At 32.4% G+C, this 23324-nt stretch overlaps 1 protein-coding gene across 2 annotated transcripts; it reads left to right on the top strand.

The window, feature by feature from the left end:
• Positions 1-335: 335 nt before the first annotated feature.
• Positions 336-20901, top strand: LOC148599038 (double-strand-break repair protein rad21 homolog). Of its 2 annotated transcripts, none has more exons than XM_088561822.1 (12): positions 336-526; positions 3094-3252; positions 3541-3770; positions 7038-7144; positions 8806-9015; positions 10113-10181; positions 10941-11048; positions 11347-11514; positions 12745-12968; positions 14078-14186; positions 16442-16779; positions 18425-20901. In XM_088561822.1, the coding sequence occupies exons 2-12, from the start codon at positions 3109-3111 to the stop codon at positions 18719-18721; spliced, it is 2004 nt and encodes a 667-aa protein (XP_088417948.1). In that variant the 5' UTR covers positions 336-526; positions 3094-3108; the 3' UTR covers positions 18722-20901. The 2 variants fall into 2 exon arrangements, with proteins under 2 accessions (XP_088417948.1, XP_088417950.1); XM_088561824.1 differs by lacking the exon at positions 10113-10181 and adding an exon at positions 9748-9774 and having other exon boundaries at positions 352-526.
• Positions 20902-23324: the final 2423 nt, after the last annotated feature.

Genomic DNA, 23324 nt, shown 5'->3' with positions numbered 1-23324 from the left:
TTAATTGCTCGGCAAATCGGTTAGTTGTTGCCTAATTAATCATAGAGGTCAGGTGGATAATTTTAATTCGCACGTAGCCGTAAGCGTTTATTTTGATACGCATGATTGAAATTGACATTATGCAAATTAGCAATCACACTGGCATTTTACTGCGCGTTCATCGCCACCTTACTTATTAAAAATAATCAATATCTAATTGATTATATACTAAATTTCATAGAATAAATTATAAATAAAAAATATTTTAGCCAATAGCTTAATTTCATAAGTGAAAAGGCCGATAAAGTGTACTTTTCCTTTTGCACTCTTTCATTCAGAACTTAGCAAACCGCATCACTCGTCAATATTCGAACTTGTTGTTTGGGCGGGAAGTGAGAGCGACGCCATTTTCTCTGTTTTCATGCCGCAGAATAATGTTGATGCCCTTACTGGATGACATAAACCAACCACCTGGCTAAATTATTAGGAAGTTTCTTGCATTACTAGTATAAGAATACCTATATTATCGGTTTTAGTCATTGCTTTGGTGAGTGAATGGGATATATCGGTTAAAAACGGTTTGTTTTGTCTGCTGACATTTGCAGACGGGCAGCTCGACGCTGATCGATGGATGGCCTCATTCATTCCCTTTGTAGTCTTTTGGACCCTTGTACATGCCGCAGTTCTGAAATAATGTGTTACTTTTGAACACATTAGTACTTTGTAGCATGCTATAAAATGGTATTTGTCATTGTACGCGTGTTTCATATTAGCCCTCCCCCTTTTTCCAATGGCAGTTGCTTCTCGTCCATGCATTCGTAGACGGGGAACCTCTTCAAGCTAATCGTCCACACATTCAGTTTATATCAGTAATACACAGAAATGTGATGAAAATGCAAAGACCTAATGGGTTCGCGAACTGTGATCGCATTTAATAAACTAGAAAGTTTTCTGTTCCTGTTATATATTTGTTGGGCTACATACATGGTAGTGGAAGCAAGCCCCAGTGCTTGAACTGAAAATGGACAGATTTTATGTTGGTCAGACACAGAACAAGTCACAGATGTTATGATGTCGGGTATCAGAGTTCATGCATCGTATGCGTCTTTACCAGGTGGTTCAGAAATTTGTAATGAAATTTTGGAAGTAATGTAAATATCCCATGTGGTAAAAAATACTTCAGTGCAGACACATTGAATTCTCGTTATATTTGTTTAAAATTGTCTTTCAAGTATCTTAAGTGTGTATTTTGTCTTAATTCTGAATGTTTTTTTAATCAATATTTGTTACATCAGATACAATTTGATAACTTATATAGTATTTGTATCATTTTGTATATAACTGTATAAAATGAATTTCCACATTACTAACATGAGTGAAGCATTTCAGTCATAATTCCTTGTGTTATTGACTCAAACCAGATGTGTGAACGATTAGCTTGAAAACTTACCGTCCTCAAATGCATGGAAGAGCAGCTCATGCCTTTTCCGATGTCTCCTGAATGCCTTGCTACTTGTGTGGAGATTTTAGTGGCAAGAATACATACACATTGTCCAGTGTAGCTTCAGAAATGTAATTTTTATGGTCCTTACATATTTTTATGCTTGCAAGAATGGAGTTAATATGTAATTTAACACCACCAGAACCCCATGGTGGCTGCATGACTACACATTGTCTTTCACTTAATCATGATGAAGTGAGGTACCAAGCATAGTTGATATTGGGTTTCTGTTGACGATAATTAGAGTATGTTGTGAATCTAAACCAAAATCCCGTCTCAACTGAACAAATGCTTCAGTCCAGAAGAGTGTTGGTCTAAACAGGATTTTTATTTATTGCTTAAAAGGGTATATTAAAGGTGGTAACTATAGGTTAGTTTATAAAAAAATATATATTTGTGTAATAACAGACCTGTATTTGATAGACAGCAAGACATAGAAATCTTATTTTATCACATGACTCGAGACAGAATTAAACTAAATACAGATAAAATTGAAAAATACAACCTGCATATCTGCCAACTTACCTGTCTCTCAAGAGAGGCCACCTCTTCCGTGGCCAGTTTTGGGTTGCAGTATGGGTGGCAATATAAGGGGGACTACGGTAGCAACATTCTTGAATATTTAACACATTTCCTCACACTGGACCTCATGGTATACAATTTGTCAAATGTATGATTAAATTAAATTAATGATTACATTGGCAAGTAATCATGATTACATCTGATTAAGAGGAATTTGCAAATAACTATGAATTAATTGAAAGAATTGGAACATTTTATGTTATTTTTATTTCTCATAAGGCTTTAAATTCTTTGAATTAGTAACAGGTAATATTATTTTTAAAGTATAGTAGAACATCAACTTTCACCAGTTTATTAAACCACATAGATTCATAAAACATATACAAGTGCAATATAACAATTTGTGACTTTCTCTTGCTTTTTTAAAAGCCACTGCACTTGATTAATATACAGTTACGCCCTTAGTGATATTTGAATATAAAGAAAATAGCCATAATACCCTTGGGTTTTACTTATGTACTACTTATCAAATTCATTAAAACAATTGTATATGATCTTTCAATGCATGTGGCTCTTACATTTTTGTTCATTAGAATGATTAGAATTTTTTTACTTCTTGGTATTGAATTAATATTTTGTAATAACTTAACAAAAAAAGAAGAAAAAAAAACAAATAAAAAATTTACACATAGAAGCATTGAGTGATAAACTAATTTTGTTGTTGTTGACATAATGCATTGAAAAGTAATTTATTAAATTAAGTTACATATAATCAGATTAATGATTACTTGATTAAATATAATCAGTTACAGCTGATGAGCAATTACAATTACCTAATCTGTTGGAGTATGGGATGAAGAATTGCTCCTGTGCTGTACTCAAACCTAGCTTTTTCCTCATCCTTTTTACATGTATGTTGTTCTCCATGTTTCTCTTTGTCTTCCTTATTCCCTATGGTATTTGTGGGTCAGAGTTTGAGGCTCTCCTTAGTGTGTCAGCCAAGTTAAAAATTAAAAGTTTCCCTGTTGATGTTGCCACATTATTTTTGTATTTTCTTCATTAACTACAATCTATACTCTTTTGTTTTACAGATTGCTTAGATCACCATGTTTTATGCAAATTTTGTGTTAAGTAAGAAAGGCCCATTGGCAAAGATCTGGTTGGCTGCCCATTGGGACAAGAAATTGACAAAGGCTCATGTGTTCGATACAAATATTGATAGCAGTGTGGAGGCTATTATGCAGCCTCAGGTAGGTTTTGGGGGGCTGTTGCAATAATCATAACACTAAAGATTATCACATCTTTTAGGACTAGCATAATGCATGAATTTGAATGCATCTTCAAGATGTTGAAAAATTGGCTCTGTAAATAACTTAAATGATATACAATAAACCATATCACAGTCCATTCTTGCACACAAACCCAATATATTTGTTTTTTTTTTGTTTTTTTTTTTTTTTACCAACTGCAAAAATAACATATTTTATCATTTTATCCAAACAATATTATGAATATGTTTTTTTTTCAAACTTTTTTAGGTCAAATTGGCATTAAGAACAACAGGCCATTTGCTCCTTGGAGTGGTCAGAATCTATTCCAGGAAGGCAAAATACTTATTAGCAGACTGTAATGAAGCTTTTGTCAAAATCAAGATGGCTTTCCGGCCTGGTGTTGTTGATCTACCAGAGGAAAATAGGGAAGCTGCTGTTGCTGCAATTACATTGCAGGAGAATTTCCATGACTTTGATACAACTTTAGCTGATCTCAAGTGAGACCAAATTTTAGTAATATCGATTTAGAACAGATATTGCCCAACTGTGAATTATAATTTATACTAAGGCTTAATTTCTTTCCTCCTGAAAATGACACAGATTTAAATGTTTCATGTACTGGTTATTCATTCCAATAATGCAAATTTCCACTTTGTAAAGAGGAAAATGTGGTATGAGAACTGTTGAAGTGTTGTGAAAAACTTGATTGAATATACAACCTGAGTTGCCTACCCTTACGATTTTGGTGTAAGGCTCACTATTTTGAAGCCATGTCCTGCCCTTAAGATAATGTCAAATTCCTTACGATTTGGCTAATATTTTTTTTCCGGTTCCATTCTATCTTTTTTATTGTACCAATAGTCATTCCTGGTTTGAAAACAACAAGAAAAACTATGTCCAAATATAGTTCTGAAGAAAATAATGGTTTTGCCTAATTAAAGCATAAAAAACATGATAAAAAGTACACATATATTCATTTATTGTGGTTCATATACAATCAGGGATTGACACTAACTTTTTTTATCTTGGTTGCCACCCGGGCTCCTAAGTTAAAAAAATCTAGGAGCCCAGAAAAAAAGTTAGGCGCCCAGAAAATTTTTCAGAATATTACTTTAATGTGTAATTGTTTGAAAATACATTTCTTTTCAAGAGATTTTAAAAGTATTATGGAATAAACTATTTATTTCCCTGTCTTCAGTTTATTACCTAATTGGTTCTCATCTAGTACTGTAGTGAGTACTCACAAATAAACATTTCATGAAATAGTTTTTTTTATTAATTCTTAAACAATAATGAATTACAGGGTTTGACGTTAACTTTTATATTCACTTGTCCAGTGGGGCAAGTGACATGTGATTCACTTGCCCGAAATATTGAAATACTTACCCGGAACTTTGTGTCACTATATAGTGTTTTTTTAAAGAAAGAAATTACAAGTATTCATGTGAGGAGTTTTTATTTCACATCTTTAGTTTAACAAATGGACAACAATAACTATCTTCAATAGAATTTTATTTCTCTTTTTCTCTCATATTTTCGAAGTTTTCGATACAGATTTCTTACAGTTTTCCAAAGTAAGAAATTCCATAAATAAATCGCGATGTTCAATTGGATAACGAAAATAGATGTACAATTGGATGCATCCAATTGGTCGACATTAATATCATACGATCTATTTTTGGCAAAGGGAAAATCAGAAAACTATCCAATGATAATCTAGGTCAGCAAAGTCCGGAAGAACGGCGAACTATACAGAAGTAATTTTCGATGTTTTAGAGCTGCGATGATCAGAAATAATGTAATTTGGGCACATATTTTTTTCACTTGCCCAGTCGGGCAACTTTGATGTCGTTTTTACTTGCCCAGACCAGCGATTTACTTGCATCGGGCAACCGTTAATGTCGAACCCTGAATTAAAACTCATTAGTGATTGAAACAGTGAAACATCATCAATCTCTTCCAAAGTCAAAAAGTCTTTCAAAAACAAAGTCCTCATCTAAATCAGAATCCAACGATTCATTTCCAGAGTCTCTAACTCTTTTATTTGTTTCATACTCTTTAGAGTACTTTCGTTTTTCTGCAGGAGATCGTTTAGTTTGTTCCTTCGCAATCGGCTTTACCCCTTCAATGTATCGCCACATTTTACCATGGTCTTTACTAACTGGTATTTATTATTTGTATTTGTACGCAAAATTCAACCAGTTGCGATTTCCGGTATGCCTAAAAACCGGAAAACAAACCCGACCACGTACCGAAATTACGGTCGCCACTCGGACGACAAACAATGGTTATTATCGTCGCCCAGCAAAAATTTAAGTCGCCCTGGGCGACTGTTAGTGTCAATCCCTGACAATATTGATAGTTTCTGCCTATAAGATCCAGTTTTTCTTGAATTTTTGAAATTTTATGTGTCTATAGGAAAACTTAAATGAAATTTAAGATTTTTTATCTCAAGTTACTATTTTGGGGGGTACACCTTACTGTTATCATGAAAAAGGAGTATGCAAGGGTGTATAACAGACATTTGAGACAAAATAAGAAAACAGAGATAAGTCCTTGAAAGATCTTTAAATATACATATATGTGAGCCATCAAAGTTAACAGATAGAGAAGAAAAAACATCAATGAGTAATTGATCATGTTTAATATTGTGCTCTCTGTTATTTTAGAAAAAGAATTGCCAGGGTCAGGATTTTATAGTAATATTTAGTTTTCCACAGGAATACTCTATAAATGGTTAGCTTTCCCACACTAAAAGTTTGCTTTCTGAACTTAAATCCTTTTAAAAATTCAAGCTGTCTATTTGCCAAATGGAAAACAACTTTTCCACACCAAAGTAGCTTTTGCTAAAGGTGATGGGAAAGTGGAATCCTTGAACATAGTATTGACATGCAATTAAAAGTAAATTGTGCACTCACTGTTGTAACTGAGGTTTAGTTTATCATAGCAATTCTCAGGCCTGAAAAAAAATTCTATGTTTCCAGTAACCTGACCACCCTAAAAAAAAATTATGGTGTAAAAAGAAAACAAAATAAATACAGATTTTTTGTGTTTCTGTCTTTTTTCTTTTACTAGAATAGCCTTGATTTCTGATATGGAGGTTCAAAATTCAAATCCAGTTGGTTTTTTGGTTTTGATGTCCTGCAAATCTAATTTTTAAAAAAAAAGCCTATCTACCAACTTTAATTTTGAAGGAGATGTGACCAGAAACAGATATTTATTTTTAGGCCTTAGTATATGTTGTTTTTCTTTTTTTTTTAATTAAAAGAATTTCACTTGCTTACTTTTCTTAATAATTTAATTTTGAGCAGATGTTTTTATCTGTTGGCTCATTTTTGTACATTAAATTGAAAAATTGTGATTTTATTTTATACGAAATTTCCACGATTTTTGCCAGTACCGACCAGCTTTTCTCATTTTGATATGTAAATCTTGTCACGTGACTGAGGTTTCATGAGAATGATTTAAATGCATGGAGATTTGTCATAGCATTGAGTTCAGTATTAAAAGCCGAGACATTTGTTTGTGTAAAAATACCGATAAAAAATGACAAAAATCTAGTTCTACATGACAAAAATAGAAAGAAAAGCATTTAATTGAAGATTTGGCATTGCAATCCAGTGTTTCCGGATCCTGGAAGTAAACAATAAAGCGCAGATCAGTCTGTGGATTCCAATATGTTATACATTGGAAATTCTGGAGAGGAAAATTTAAACTAGAACACAACTTTTACCCCTGTGAGAAAATATTTTCTGTCTTTTCAGTGATTTTGATGTTCAAGCACAGTTTTCTGTGAACCAAAGTCGGCCTGAAGAAATCACCATGAGAGAAGACTTGTCAAGCATTACATTTGTAGGAGATGATGGCTTTGGTAACTATGTATTGTATATTTTGTGCTCCAACTTAGCATACTACATTATCTTTTATACTGACCATTCATGTACTGACCATTTGTTTCTTATGGAAACAATATTATAATAATATATTTTCTGCAGAACTTCTGTCATATACTTTTTCCATTAGCATGGTATTTGTTCCAGTAATAAAAACGAACTTTTGTTGTATGTTGTTTATTTTAATAAATGTTCCTGATAAATAGACACATGTACTCTCTTACCTTTGGATTTTAGGGTATAGAGATTTTTTTTACGGAAATGATCAATTTGATTTTAAAAATGGAACAGACGTCCAGAAATTTTAATATTACTTCATTTGTACATAGGATATTGTTATGTTTTGACGTGTGAAATTGCACCTGTATGATCTTTTTTGCTAGTAGAAAATGAACTGCAGTATGTGAATGGGCATGCTGGATATCTCTGGTTTTAGGAGAATATATTTTCTGAAAAGAAAATTGAGTACTTAGACGAAGTGTTTTTCTGGATTAAAGTTGTTCAAGTTGACGAGAAGTTAAAATTTAGTTTCCTTCAACAGTTTGTTACATTTTAAATTCATATGAAAATTACTGATTGAGGTTATGTTATTCATTGAGTTTGTCAGTATGTTGGTAGGACCAGGAGACAACTTTGGGGATGAGAAATTCATGTCTGATTTATTCAATGAAACTTGTTCACGTTGTCTGGATTGTTTACTCAGTGTGATAGAGTATCTTCTTATTCCTGATTATGTTATTCTAAAAATGCCCCATAGATTTTGTTCAATTCAGGGAAAAACTTATTTAATTAACATGGAAAACTTCTGTATGAAAAACTATGAGTTTCATTCAATATACACAGACTTCCCTATTGGTAAGGAATTTAACTGTTTACATAGCAACCCTTCCCATATATTCCATGATAATATCTTATGTATGTATAATTTTTTAAACTAATATATTTGTGGGAGCTATTTCATATAGTTTTCATTGTGAATGTGCTCTTTTGGGGTGTTTGAATTTTGTTATTTAACAGTGTTTTGTTTCAGTTTTTAAACTCATGTCAATACTAGCCAATGTTAGAGATTGACTGAAATAAGCAATATCATGGCTTTAAACAGGAGAGTCCCAATATTTCGTGATATAAATTCTTGTTAATAATGTATCTGGTCTTCAAGTATGTTATATACAGACCTGATTTTCTTCTAAAAATTACATATGCAATTACTTACATAAATTTTTTTCCTTCAAATTCATACATTGTGGAATAAATTGTTCACCAACCAACCTTTAATAATGCAACTGGTAATTTAGTTCTTGTAACTAAATATTTGTAAAAAGATTGAAATGATTAAGAGGAATGTGTAATTGAAATTCAAATAGTTTTAGATGTCAGGTTTAGAAATGGAATTCAGTAATACATGTAAATGTATAAGGAAAAATTCATATTTTTTTTTAAATTATCAATTAACAATGAAGTGCAAAGTTTGCAATCAATCATTTGGTCAAACAAAATTACAATGAAAGTTAAAAGATTTCCAACTGTTATTTCTATGCATTAGACATAAGCACTGAAGTTTTTTTTATAAAAGAACTTCTATGAGAAGCCTTATACATTACCTGATTAAAATGTGCATTTCTCTCATTGTAATTTTTAGGTGACATTGGTTTTGATGACAGAGAAATTTTAAGAGATGCTACATCTTTTGAGGATTCATTGTACAAACAACCAAACATAACCACGGAGACTCCAATAGAGGAGAAAACGTTGAATGAAAATGCCACGGACAAGTCTATGGATGTTGACAATGAAATCCAAGCTCCAGTAAATGATAATGATCTCGGTCCAGTAGATGACTCTTTCATGGGTAAGTTTTATTTCAGATCATCATGAATTGTAAATGGTTTAACATAATCTGTTGAAGATTGATTGTTGCATTTTACAGTCCTTACCTTTAAACCCCAGCCATACATCTTTGTTTAGCAGAAGAATGTTTGAAAATGTCCTTACTTGGAAAGTGTAATTTTGTGATTTTGGCTAGTTGTTGAAAAAGTTTGAGACAAGGACTACACATAGATCAATCAAGTATCATTACATACAAAATTACATTTTATATCTACATGTAGCATTCAATCGTCCATACACATGTACATCACTGTATATCCAAGAGAAAATTGCATTCAAAAATCAACATTCATGTTGATCTTGATGAAGTGTAGTCCATCAGTCTACTTCTCACCAATTTATTAAGAGTCACAAAATCTTATTAAATCATACTAACTACATTTAATAGAAAACATATAAAGAAACTTGTCTAACTTAACCCTGAAAAACAAAACAGATACTAAATGAAGTCCTTTATATTTCAGATGTAAACAGAAAATTTTGTCCTAGGCACGTGGCCAAAAAAGGGGGGTTTCCCACTACCTTAGTGTTTTTTTTTTTAATGCCTATCCTAAAAATAATGATGGCCATATTGTGTCAAGCACTGTTAAAGTCTAGATTTCCTCATTAACTCTATGTAAAAAAAGTTTTTTTTTAATTATAAATGGGATTTGCTAGTTTTTGTCTGTATTAACTGATATTTCTTACTAATCAGGAAAACGATATAGGAAAAGAAAGCGTTGTGAGTTGGCTCCCAATGTTACAGTTATTTTAAGTTTGAAAAGTTTCTTGCATATGGTGGTTAAATTTCTGTCAGGGCTGGTTTTCAGTAAAAAAAAAAAAAAGAAGCAAAAACTAAAGCATATACAATATGCCCTACTTTATTACAACTGGAGATCATGAGAAAACCAGGCCTGAAGTTGTTTTTGTTTTATGGTATTTAGTTGACCTTTGCATTTTTACCGTCATACAATAAAGAGAAACCGTCTTCAGATCTGTCGCAAGGCTCTGTCTTGGGTAGATTTGTGTTGTTTTAGTTCATTTTTTTTTTTTATTTTAACTTTTGTTTTAAACGTTCAGATGCTGATGATGATGACGATGATGATAATGATGGTGGGTTTGGTACAGGTGTAGATCAGGAGTTCTTTGGTAAGAAATGATGGTCGCACTTTCATTTATATGTGTGAAATTAATATAGTAGAGCAATTGCCTGGGAACCAAAATTTGTCATACGACACACAATATATAAAGTAAAAAAAAAGAAGTTTTGATTGACAAGGATCATCATAGAATTTGAACTTGCTTTGTCTGTTTCTATCAATGACAGATGACCATTTGTGAAAATTGTTTTCAATTGCAAGAAAGAAATATCACCATGTTGGAGCCATTTCTGCTGTGATGTTAGATATTATAATGATTATATTTCAGATGGCAGTGAATGTGTTAAGTTCAGTTCAATTCTTTCGTAATGATATATTTTTTTAAGTTCTTTATAATCATGTTAGAAAAAATCTTTAAATTTTTGTTCAACCTCTTCATTGAAATAATGAAAGTTTGTATTTAAGAACTTTTTGTCCATTTACATAGTTTATGTTTGCTTCAGTTTAAACTGTTTTTGTTATACCTTATTGAATATTGACAGTGATATTTAAGGTAGCAGACCTAGGGTAAGGGACTACTCTTACAAATCATTGAAACATTTGTAGTCAGCATTTTATGTCTATCTCATGTAAGCATCAAAGTAACTTGAACTAATTTCATTCTGTTTCAAACGAAAGCTTGATAGGCTTTGTTGAAATTGAATATGATACCAACATATCGCTGATTTCAAGAGTTAATGTCCCTTACCCCAGGTCTACTTCCTTAAGAAAAAAAATTATCTAAATTAAGAGTTATTTCTTTGAACAGGTGATGAAGATTTTATGAACTCTGCAGGAGGACTGTTTGAAGATGCTCCAGTTGTGTCAGATGTTTCACTACCACAAGCATCAGAAGCATCTACATCAAAGCCTATAGGTAGGTTCCTCAGCTAATTTACAACTGAAACAGTGTCTGGTTGAAATTGTATCATCATCTCATTTCAAATGAATAACCCGAAAAAGTTTCTTTTTGAATTGCGTTCTCTTTTCGTTTTAAATGAACCAGTTAGTTGTACTAACCAGAAATGCTAGATTCTGCTCATAAAGTTTTTATGACTATCAAGATGGGTAATACGGCACTTCGAAAAAGGGAAAGTCTGAGATCCAAGGAACTGAAGTCGATTCAGTTACATTTGATTTCCTTTATTGTGCATCCTAATATATGTGTTTTGTAGAGGAGAATACATCTAAAATGCCTGATGAGGCAGAAGCAGCACAACCACAGACAACTTCTATGGCCAGTATTGTAGGGGCTGGTGGAGAACAAACCACATTAATTACAAATGAAGATGAAGCCTTTGCATTACCACCATTAGATGCCACTGTCTTCCCAGGGACCTCAGGTAACCTTGCATGTAAAATGCTTTCAACTTAAAGTCTAGGGGTCAAACTATCAAGAAAAAAGGAATTTTTGTAATATACCTTAATGGATATTTCCAGTAAAAAGCTAGGGTCTAATTAAATTTTAGTTATATTAACTATAAAGCCATTCTCAGGGCTGTCCCAGTAAAAAAAAGAAGTAAATGATATTTTTTTTTGGGGGGGGGGGACTTCATGTAGCACTAACCATTTTAAGAAATGTAAGTTTTGTGTGAATCCAAGTTAATTTAGGAAACAGCATCAATGGAAATGCTTTTGCCACAAGAACACATTGCAAAATTTCACTATGCTCCAACAAATGCTTTGAAAATTACTTTTTTTTCCCAGTGACAATTATTATTTGTTGCTCTATTTCACTACATGAAGTCAATCCCAGGATTTCTTTTCATCACTTTTATTTGTGATTAGGCACAATATTTTTATGATGATTTATAGACATACCCAAAGAAAATACAATTTATTCACTTGAGTAAGAAAACTATTCACCAAATATTTTTTAAAATGTTCACAGGACTGATGCCTCTTTAGTTATAGGCCATTTTAAATAAATAGATTCTCATCCCCCCTGCCCCTGCAAAATTGACACCAAAAAAAAATTAGGGCCGAAATTTAGAAATACAAATTTTTTTTGTGTCAATTTGTAGTATTCAGATACTGTTACACCCAAATCTTTCATTTCTTGGTGACTAAAATGATGTTTCTTCTCTGAAACTGATGTGGCTATGGATTTAGAACATAACCACCCACCCCTCATTTTTTGTGAAGGTGAAGGTTGGATGAGAATCTACTATTAAAGTTTATTTGGCCTTAAAAAAGTAATTGACATGAAGTGGTATTAAATTGGATGATTTAAGATACCTAATTGCAAGTTGTCTACAAATATATCAATAAAAGACAGTATCCATTTAGTACTGCTGAAAGATGAGTTTGTTGAGGTTTACAATGATATTTCTCATCTTGGGGCAAATCATGTCCATTTAAAAAGTTGATAGGCTAGTGGTGTAAATTGGATGTAATTTGAAAAAAGATATATTATTCATCAGAGCAGCATGAAATTTTAATATATTCTTCCTGCAGGCATGCCATATTGTGAGATCCATTTTTAGAAAAATTTGACTGAAACTTCCTGTTAACTGAAGACTTTATTTTCCTTACATCAAGTTGAAATGCATGTTTTTGAAATATTTTTCCAGGTCCAGAAGGTAAGAAGAGAAGGAAAAGGAAACTGATTGTTGATGAACAGAAAGGCTTCCCAGGAGAAACCATGAAACTGCAGCTTTCTGACACATCTGATATTATTTCAACATTAGATTTAGCTCCACCAACCAAAAAATTGATGCACTGGAAAGAAACAGGAGGTGTTGAGAAGTTGTTCTCTTTGCCTGGAAGGGGCATTGCTTCCAAAGTAACTTCCAAGGTAAGGTATTACTTCAAGATTGAAGTCACCACAACAGAAGTTTTATGGTCATCATCTTCTGGATTACATTCTTTTGATTTCGGCTAGAATGTTGGTTCCCTTTATTACCTAAGTTGTAGAGAAGTTTTACCTCATTATTAATATAGTAATGTACTGCAGAAAATAATAAAAATAATTTCATTTGTATAAGTTAATCAAATATTTGTCCAGGATATCATAACAGATGTAATTGCTGAATCATTTAGCCGGAATGAATTAGCCAATGCAATCAGTCCTCTGGTCTGAAGCTTTTTTCCCATTGTGTTAGTGCTCAGGAAATGACAGCATACTTGAATGTTCTTGGATTGCAAATTTTCATCACCTTTGGCTAACGAAGTAAAATTCAAGTGAGGTTTATCATGTTTCATTTCTCATTGAGCAAGCAGAAAACATGTACTTCCAATGAAAATTAAGTTTTTAAAGCAGACATTGATTATTTTCTTGTTCAGCATTAATTTAGAAATAGAATATTTACAAATTTTAGAACACTGTAGACACATGACAGCATTATCTACATTACTACTGTGAATTCCTGTTAATTGCATAGCCTCTTTGTCAGGAAAAAATATGCAGTTTTCAAAAATTATCATTTTACTGGAAAAACCTAATATTTTCATTGTTCTTTATATAATGTCTATTTAGGTTTCTGCCATAGTGTTGAGTCAAAAGAAAAAGAAAATAATGTTGTAAAAGCCAAGGTTTTTTTTTTATTTTTGAAAACTGAGGTATTTCACTAACGATGTATTGTTGTACTCATTAAGGTACATTTTTAGCATATTTTGACAGATATTTATGCATTTTAAGAGGAATTTTTTACTTGGATAAGAAGGGGAAGTCTTTTTTCTTTAATAGGTATTGGATTTAGTGTATTCCACTGTAGTTAGTTTAATAACTTTATAAGTGATCACGTGTATATGTTCTTTCTCTGTGTTGTGTATATTTACTATAAGTCATCATGTGTATATGTTCTTTCTCTGTGTTGTGTATATATACTATAAGTCATCATGTGTACATGTTCTTTCTCTGCAGTTATTCTCTCGAATCATGCGTATATGTTCTCTGTGTTGCAGTTGTTCTCTCGAAATTTAATCACCAAACAGATAAAGGAGGATGAACAAGATTTGTTAGACCTAGAAACTGAAGAATCTCGTACATCCAGTAGACATGAAAAATCTCTTGGTACGTATACATGTGTTAAATATTTTAACATACAGACATTCCTAAGGTCTGTCAGATGTGCAAATATTACTATAATGTAGAGTTGCCTACCCTTACAATTTCTGCTTAAGGTTAGTGATTTTCAAGGCCATCTTATGCCCTAAGGTTGTCACATATCATACAATTTGGCAAACTTTCCAAAAAATTTTCCCATTTCCAGATTTTTTTTATACGACTCCACAACTATTTTACGAATGGTAATTTCTGGTTTGAAACTATGTCAAAACACAGTTGTAAAGAAAATGATGCTCCTGCCGAGAAACAAATTTTTAAAATACATTTAAATTTATTTTATTGACATTCATTTGCAATATGGGTGGTTTCTGTCAATAAAATCTGTTTGTTTTTTTTTTTTTTATATATATATATATATATATATATATATATATATATATATACAAAAAATGAACCTTGCTATTTTTTATCTCGTATTAATTTGGGCAGGAGGGATGCACCTTGCTATCTTTATCAGATAGGGGTAAGCAAGTCCTGCATCATGTCAAAATACCCCCAACCCAGTGATTTTTCTAGGGCATGCCATTTTCGTCATTGACGAAAGACTTTTAAGAATGGCGAAAATAGTCTAGTCTCATTTAGTCACCTGAAATCTTTTCAAGTACAAAAAACATGAAGAGCTGTTAACCCAACATTGGTTCAAGCGGTGAAAGTGACAATTTTAATACCCCAAGTTAATTACAACTCTCAACAGGTGTCAACAGTTACCTAATTCGGCAATTACACTGATCCGGCAAGTGGAGTAAATGTCTTATCATTTAACATTTACTCAAAGGTGACTTTAATGCACATGGTTAAAGGTCAATAAAGTTCAAATGCTGGTAAAAATTTCTGCTGGGAAAATTCTTTTACTTCTCGTTAACTTTGCATCAAAATGACATAAAAAGTTATTTAGCATTTATTTTTGTGCATCAAACTTGAGTGTAAACCAAATGTGGGTAATTATGTCACTACCAGTGTCACTACATTTTGTAGTTGCATGTCGACAATATTTACAATCTTGAAAATATCATTTATGCTATAAATGAATTATCAATGAAATAATGACATAATTTGTAACTCAGACTTAATCCCAATAGCACACTTGAAATTGTGCTAAAAATCGAATCTCATGAGGCACCACAGGGGAAATATTTATTTGAAAATATCTATTTCTGTTCAATGCATGTAGTACTGGTGCATGTTTAGGTAGTTCATAGATTAATATATATCTACACCGTACAAGGTGTATTTTTGTGTTTCTACCATTGGTGGCTATGCAGAAAACAGCATTTTTTCAGTATTAAAGACATTCAAAAATTATGTCAGGGATGTTAAGTTTATATGGTCCTGGATTAAGTATAAGAGTGAAAGGATTTCTATTTCTGATGATTTATAAAGTCTGGAGAGTTTCTGTTTAATTCAAACTCAGGTATGGTATTTGGATTTTCTGGAAACAAGGTTGCATGATAGTGCAAAAAAAAAATAATGTACTTTATTCATTTAAGTTCTACATAATGTCTTTATGCATTGCTGTAAATAACAGGTGATACTGACATATTTTATGTCAGATGCAAATACTGATTTGAAAAAAATATACATTAAAATGATCCTCATTTTCTTAAACGAAAGTGACTAAAGCTTTCAAAATCCTGAAAAAACTCTGCCAATCCCACCCTGCTGAAAATAAGGGAGGTATATAGTGATTCTGATTAGGGGGGCATACACCAAATATTATATTCAAGCTGAAAATGTCCTATTAAAATCAAGTACTTTAACTGAATATTAAAGAATGACCCATTCTCTATATTCTAATCCATATCACTTGGTATATAGTGATCATGCTGTGCATCCATCCATCCCCATTTCTAATCAACAACTCCTGGATGAATAAACAAACTTTTTTTGTTAAAGAATGATGCCATTGTGCACTTTATATGTTTTTTTCACCCAAATTATATCTGGGAATGTCCGTATAGTTTCAATGGAGGGAAGCAGGGGTATCACCAAGCATTGCTCACAGTTTTTTAGTTCAGTTGAATTTTTTTTTTTTTTTTATGTCGACCAAAGCCATAACAGAAAAAAAAAAACCAACTCTGTTGGTTAAAATTTACTGTAATTTTGAAACAAGCAAATTACTTAATTTTTCATGAATTTGCATGTTGCTATTTTGATATGAGAACATGTTTTTTACCACTATTATTTGTATGTGTGTATTGTAGACAAATCACGATCAAGAGATGAAATAAGCACAATATTAGAAGAACCGTCTACTTTAGATGTCAGTACTAAATCAACAAGGTCTGAAAGACAATCTATACAACCTTTGGACAGTAGGCCATCTCTCCAACTGCCACAGACACCTGCTGGCCTTCAAGACACCACTGCAGATCTTATGGTCAACTCATTCACAGCAACTGAGGTGCCACAACCAGATATCAGTGTGCCACCTCCTAACTTTGATCAATATGAGGATCCACCATCCATTGCACCTTTTTCTGTCCCTCCCCCATCTGTGCCTCCTCCTTCAGTGCCTCCACAGGCAGAAGCAGATGCTCCGGTAAGTTTTCATTTACAATTTTTTCATTACAGTGATCAGTTTTTGGTTAAGTGAAAAAAAAATCTGTGTTTTCTTTTTTTTTTTTTTTTTTTTTTTTAAGACTTATAGTAGATTACTGTATTAAATCAGCCAATTTATGGATGTTTTTTTCTGCATCACCAACAGTGAAAGCAGGTCTATACTCGGCGTCACATAAATAATAAATAAATAAATGCATTTCGGCGTTATTTCGGATATCTCGGATTTATTTTACGCGAACAACATACAATACTGAGAAGTTGATCAAGCAGACGATTGTCACCGGAGTTCGACGGGAACTTACGAACTTCGTTTGTAAACAAATCATCCCGTAGAAACCAACATGGCGGATATTAGTATGGGATTTTCCCATAAGGATTTGTTACACATGATTTAAGCTAATAAGTGATTGTTTAGGGAGAAGCCGTTTGGCTAAATGAATGAGCAAGTCATTTAAGACAATTTAAACAACGGTAGGTGTCAATAAAGTCGTAGAAAATATTTTTATTCAAATTTTAACAGTACATTATTTATGTGACGCCGAGTATAGTAGCCAATCGACTGTATCTGATCACTTTCGGTCATGCTTTTAGGGGTACATACTTCGCGTACTCTGTTCCTAGAAAAATAATAAATCAATATCATGTAAACTTTGCACAGCGATCATATACTTGTTGAAGATGTATACCTCCAATTACAGAGTAAATTTTTCCTACTTTTTTTGGCATGTTTAATTTTGCCAATTTTTTTCAGCAGTTTATGCTTTTGAAATTTGTAACCCACACTGTGTGTGTGTTTTTTTTAACTTGTTAATATATGTATTGAAGACAATTTGAATTACGTGCTGAAAGATATGTGAAGATTAGGCTGGTCTAGACATGTATTGGTCTTTTTTTTTTTTTTTTCAAATTACTTAAAGTCCTAACAGTTTAATTTAGACAGGTGAAGGGGAAAAGATACATTGAGCATATTCTGTATTAAGTGTTTTGATTTGTGTATTCAGCGTGCAAAGCTTTTATTAGCTGACCTCGCTGCAGACCATGTGAGCTATTGCCATCACTTCCGTTGTCATCGTTAACAAGTTTTTCAAACATCTTCTCTGAAACTACTGAATAGATTTGCATGAAACTTATTATGATTGCTCTTTATAGTATCCTGCGCAAAGTCTCTGTTTGGTTTTTTGTTCGGTTTAAAAACATGGCCGCCGTTACTAAAAATAGAACATAGGGGTCAGACAGCAGATTTTTGCATATATCTTCAAAACCATTAGGTTTTGCTAAATTCTGACAGTTTGTAAAAGTATTCGGCATGATGAGCGCTAATGTTAGAGTTATTGCCCTTGATAGGCAAAAAGTTAACCAGGTAAGCGATTCAGGCTCCTAGGAGCTTTTTGTTCTACATGTACTTAATTTATTGCTTGAATTTTGAGGAGCATTGAGGGAATATATGACCACCGAACAAAATTTCTTTTTACATTTTCTTCAAAGTGTTACCTCTGACTGTATTACTAGAGAAAATGGATATGAGTGACAGGTTTTTTTTATTTATTTCTTACATAAACATTTCTTAAGTTACATGGCTGACAGTTAGATATGACCAATATTGCATTAATATTTTATTATTGTAGGCTTTCAAAATGGATGAAGAACAGGAAAATGAGCAGATGCCTGAGAATGAGGAGCAGGAAGAAAAGAGACTTACAAAACGTACCCACCAAATGCAGCATGCTCTGGACATAGCTTTCAGATACAATAATAGATTAAACTTTGCAGATATGTCTCGGAACTTGTACAAAAAACAAGCTGCTTCACGTTTTTACACTCTTCTGGTTCTTAAAAAGTTTCAAGCAGTTGATGTTCACCAGGAAAGTGAATTCGGTGATATTTGGATTTCTAAAGGTCCACAATTTGGTCTAGTGTCATAGTCTTCATATAGTTCCAGTAAAAATGACATCAAATGCTATGGGACTTAACAGTCCAGTATTGAGAATGGTTAACATAATAGTTCTACTGAAAATTGTGTAGTAGCCATGTTTCCAGTGGGTTGTACCATTTTATTTCACCTGGGAAGGAGGAGGATGTAAGACTGAATGTACTGCATCTGTTATGTTTCCAGTGGGTTGTACCATTTTATTTCACCTGGGGAGGAGTAGGATGTAAGACTGAATGTACTGCATCTGTTATGTTATTATGGTTATTCTCAGTGTTAAGTAAAATATGATGTACACAGAATCTAATTCAGTTCCATCTCTGATTTTCGAAAACTTATTTTATTGGGATAGCTTTTAGTTTTGATTTTTACTGGAAAAATTGGTTTTAGATTTTTATGGTATTCGATTTTATTACCTATTTAAAATGGTAATTTAATTAATTTGGATCCTGTATTAATTAACTTGATATGTATTTTGTTGCATTATGTTTTAATAGTGCTAATTCTGAAAAATTTAGTCTTTGAAAGCAAAATTTTTGTTGTTGCTTGTAAGTGTTAAAGAAAAGCAAACCAGTTAGGAGTGTACCAGCTGTAAATTATGGACAGTATGATGCCATTATAAAAATGGACTCATTAGCACTTATTGATATTACATTTTGATCAAATTAAAGGTTTGCTGCTGTAATTTTTTTGTTTTATATGCAAAGTTATCTAATGATTATGACAATAAACATAAGTTCTTCTCCATTATCTTCTGAAAGACAATGGGCACAGCATCTGCTATTTAAGGACAGTTTGGATACTGGAAAACATAGTATTTATGAATGGTAACTTGGATATATTTTGAGTTAAGTATTTGCTTAGGCATGCATGTCAACATGGAGCAGGCCTCTTTTTATACAATGTACTTTTCAATGTGTAGAATAAATTTAAATTTTGGTTTATGGTAATACTTGAGAATTTTTAATGGCAAAAGTTGGTACAATGTATTCTTAAAACTTTCCCAGTAGTCTTTTAATAGCATTTTAATCAGTCACCCATTCTTGTTCTATATTTGTACATTTACTAGACAATCTGACTGCCAGTGTATTTATTCTGGTTGTACTGTCTAATAATATACCATAACTAGGATTTCTGTATATTTTAGGGGAGTTGATTTTAAGAATAATGAAAATTATTTGGCTGTTTTATATTTTCAGTGGTATTGTCTTTTACAGACTTAAGCTCATAACTTGTATATGAAGAATAAAAAAAAAAACGAGTTAGATGGATGGTTATTACTAAACAGGGAATTGATTTCTAAATCCTAAAGTTTAGATCAGTTATTCATATCAGTAGTTGATGAATACAGTGTACGTAAATTTTAGGATAAGATTTGTTCAAGAATGGCTAGTAAAGAAAAGAATTTATTGTAAGAAGTATATTATTCAGAGATAATATTGAGAGAGTTAAGTCCCTTGGGTGTTTGTTATGATAGTTGTTTGTGTAGCTGTTCATTTGTTTCATTGAAGGCAGCTTTACATGTTCAGAAATATATAGTTTATATTGTTATTTATTGTCTGTTGTGTAATGTACATATTGTAGAAAATAAGCAAGAAAACCCCTTCTCGTCAACAAAACCTATCATTTATTTTATTCATTCTGTTACATACTGCATTAGGGAAGGCATTATGGTTTTAATATATCTATTTGAACTGCTAAAACAGAATTGCCCTCTTTTGTTAACTTAGCTACTTCCTGACTGAAAATATATGTTTGATGCAAATGTTCAAGGCAAGGCAGAGAAAAGTAATAAAATTGATGTATAAAAACAGTTTGCTGTCAAATCTGTCTTAAAATAACTTCCATGGATCTTGATGTTCAGGTTCATTTTACATAAAATGTTCTTCATAGGACTTTAAGACAGAATATTACTGTATACAAGTGGCTGCTATTAAAGACAGTTTATAACACATGCATTTATGTGTTTTATTCATGTAAAGAAACCCAAGATTGTGAAAAAAGTCCTTGATTTAGTATCAATATCCAAATATGTTTATATGTCCTAATAGAATTTTAGTACGTGATTTCATGTTTTATTGTAAAGTTTTAAGATCTGTCTTCATGGACTTGTATCATTATCATTACTCATCCTCCATTGTCATCTTATACAATAAAATTGTTTTAAGAAGCAAATTGTTTTTAAATGTGTTGTTTGTTTAATGAAGCTGGATGCTAGAGACACTCTCAGAAATTTATTTGATATTTAAATGTATAATAGTGCTAAATATATATTGAAGACTTGTTAGCAAAATCGTACACCGGTTTATTTCAGGAACTTCCCTTCTGTTGTCGAGAAGCATTAATTGCATTAAGCATGTTCTTTTTTTATGGCACTTATCAGTCAAAATCTTCATCCTTTCATCAGTAGTTTCATCAGAGGGGAAAGTATTTGAAGGTAATAACATTAAAAATGGCAAAAAAATGTAGAAAAAAAGACAAAACACCCAACTAAGCTTAACACTTAACCAGAGATGTATCTTATCATGCGGAATACTTTTAATCATATTTTTGCTAAACCTAACTGTTTTGGAGATATACGAAAAAATTCGTCCTTCTATTTAAAGGAAAGGCAGCCATGTTTTTTTTTCAACAGATCAAGAATCTTCACATTAGTTCTATGCAATTTACCCTAAGGAACATTCATACCAAGTTTGCTTTTAATTGGTCAAGTAGTTTCGGAGGAGATTAATTTAGAAATATTGTTTACGACAACGACGGACACCAAGTGATGACATGTCCCTTTTGGCCAGTTGAGCTAAGAATGACTTTTTTTGTTTTTATGTAGGGATGCAATTACAGGTCGAATGTCTCTATTTGTGCGAACAAGATTCAAAGAGTAGACAATACTTTTTTTCTACGAATCGTGAATCGTTTTCTCGATGAATAAATCTATTGAATTGAGGGCAGTTGTTGAATCCATCGGATTTCGTTTGAAACAATCTGCTTTATAAACTACTGGTATATTGCCGTAAAAACTTAAGAACCTGCAAGTGCTATTATATTTTTGTAACGGTGAAGAAACTTGTTTTTAGAATTTTGTGATATCAGTGCACCTGTTGCAGGAATATGCAAGTTGTAAAATGGTATCGTTCTGTCATCATACTTCGAAGACGCCTGGAACACTCCGAACAATAGTATAAGCGGATATTATAGCACAAGATATACTACACAACTAAAGGAAGGCTAGGGATGTGACTGCTTTGGGATTATAGGGGCCAGAAACAGGCGATTTTTTTATGTCAGGATTATAACGAGTATTAGTGAATGGATCTCAGAATTTGAACGAATATGAAGAAGCTAACCTCAGAATAATCACTTGGATTGATTATTTGGTTGAGACTAGAACAGATTGGGTGTGAGTGGTTACAAGGAAGCATTTTCCTGATGTACGGATACTAACTTTAGTTAAGCTGAATGAATTTCCCGAAGAGATGAAATCTGAATGGTAAAATTTAGTACATTTGAAGTGATTGACATCATCAGATCTTCAGAGTTTTGAATGAAGATGATGTCACGCATCAAAAGTGTGTAGTTATTGCGCAACAAAAATACTAAATAGACTTACATAAATCAGAATGCAATAATTGAATTGCCAGTTTTGATTGTGACAATATGTAGAATAGATCAACCAGTATTCTCGCGTTCGTCGAGGCGTCTTTTATTTGGATGCGCCGTGATATCGTGTTAGTGCGTTCAGAAAGATACACATCTTATTTCTTTTGAAATCTTCAAATAAATTTTTGGTACTTTGTTATTTTTATCCATGATTTATTGCTTTGTGATATCAAGTTCAAGTTCAATTTCTCACATTTAAGACAAAATGGATAATGGCGTTTACATTGTTTTTATGATGAATTTTGATACTTTAATCCAATTTTGTCAATTTCGGATATTTGTCCACTAGTTATTTACAAGATATGCACTACGCTTACAACATGATACTTGTAATTAAAAATGAATGAATATGCCCTACATGTCAATAGTGTTTGTTTGACACGTGTCGCGGCATTGCATTATCCTTGCTAGATTCTTACTGGACTATACTCACTTGCAATATGGCGGGTACCGCTGGCGGAGCAGGACATGCGTATTCTTAATTCCTTAATTCCTGATGTCACTCCCGTTTTTTTTTTTTTTTTTTTTTTTTTTTTTTTATAAATATTTGGGTTTTTTTTATTGTGAGAGTTTATATAGCTAGTGATTTATTTTTTTGTGTTACGTATTGTTTCCCTTACTTCAGTTTTTATGTGTAATCTTTTTTATTCGCCTCGCCACACTGTGTACGTCTCTGTTTCGCGTTAAGGCAATGTTTTTGAACTTCGACGTGTTTGAATCACCCCACTGCTGACGGTTCGGTATTTTTTTGGCGATATCGATCTATTCAATGTGATAATTTTCAGTATCGAACAGAATTATTCTCTGTTATTGCCGCTTCTAACAAGCATTTATACTTTGCGTCACCCGCCACTTTTTGATAAAATATGTAGTATAGTCCATGGGATAGGAGGTTGTGAGGGTTCACTATGCACCCTCTCATCAACTTCATAATGATTTTC

The sequence above is a fragment of the Perna viridis genome, chromosome 14 (assembly GCF_037379345.1).
Source record: "Perna viridis isolate PV_CMFRI_1.1 ecotype Kerala chromosome 14, ASM3737934v1, whole genome shotgun sequence".
Taxonomy (NCBI): domain Eukaryota; kingdom Metazoa; phylum Mollusca; class Bivalvia; order Mytilida; family Mytilidae; genus Perna; species Perna viridis.
Note: the sequence above shows the minus strand (reverse complement) of the source record. Positions and strands in the feature narration are given on the sequence as shown.

Bases quoted from the DNA above. Each gene is read 5' to 3' on its own strand.
- LOC148599038 (XM_088561822.1), top strand. From the start codon at position 3,109: ATGTTTTATGCAAATTTTGTGTTAAGTAAGAAAGGCCCATTGGCAAAG. The intron at 11,049-11,346 runs GTAGGTTCCTCA...TGTGTTTTGTAG, and splicing joins ATCTACATCAAAGCCTATAG to AGGAGAATACATCTAAAATG. The intron at 12,969-14,077 runs GTAAGGTATTAC...TCTGTGTTGCAG, and splicing joins CTTCCAAAGTAACTTCCAAG to TTGTTCTCTCGAAATTTAAT.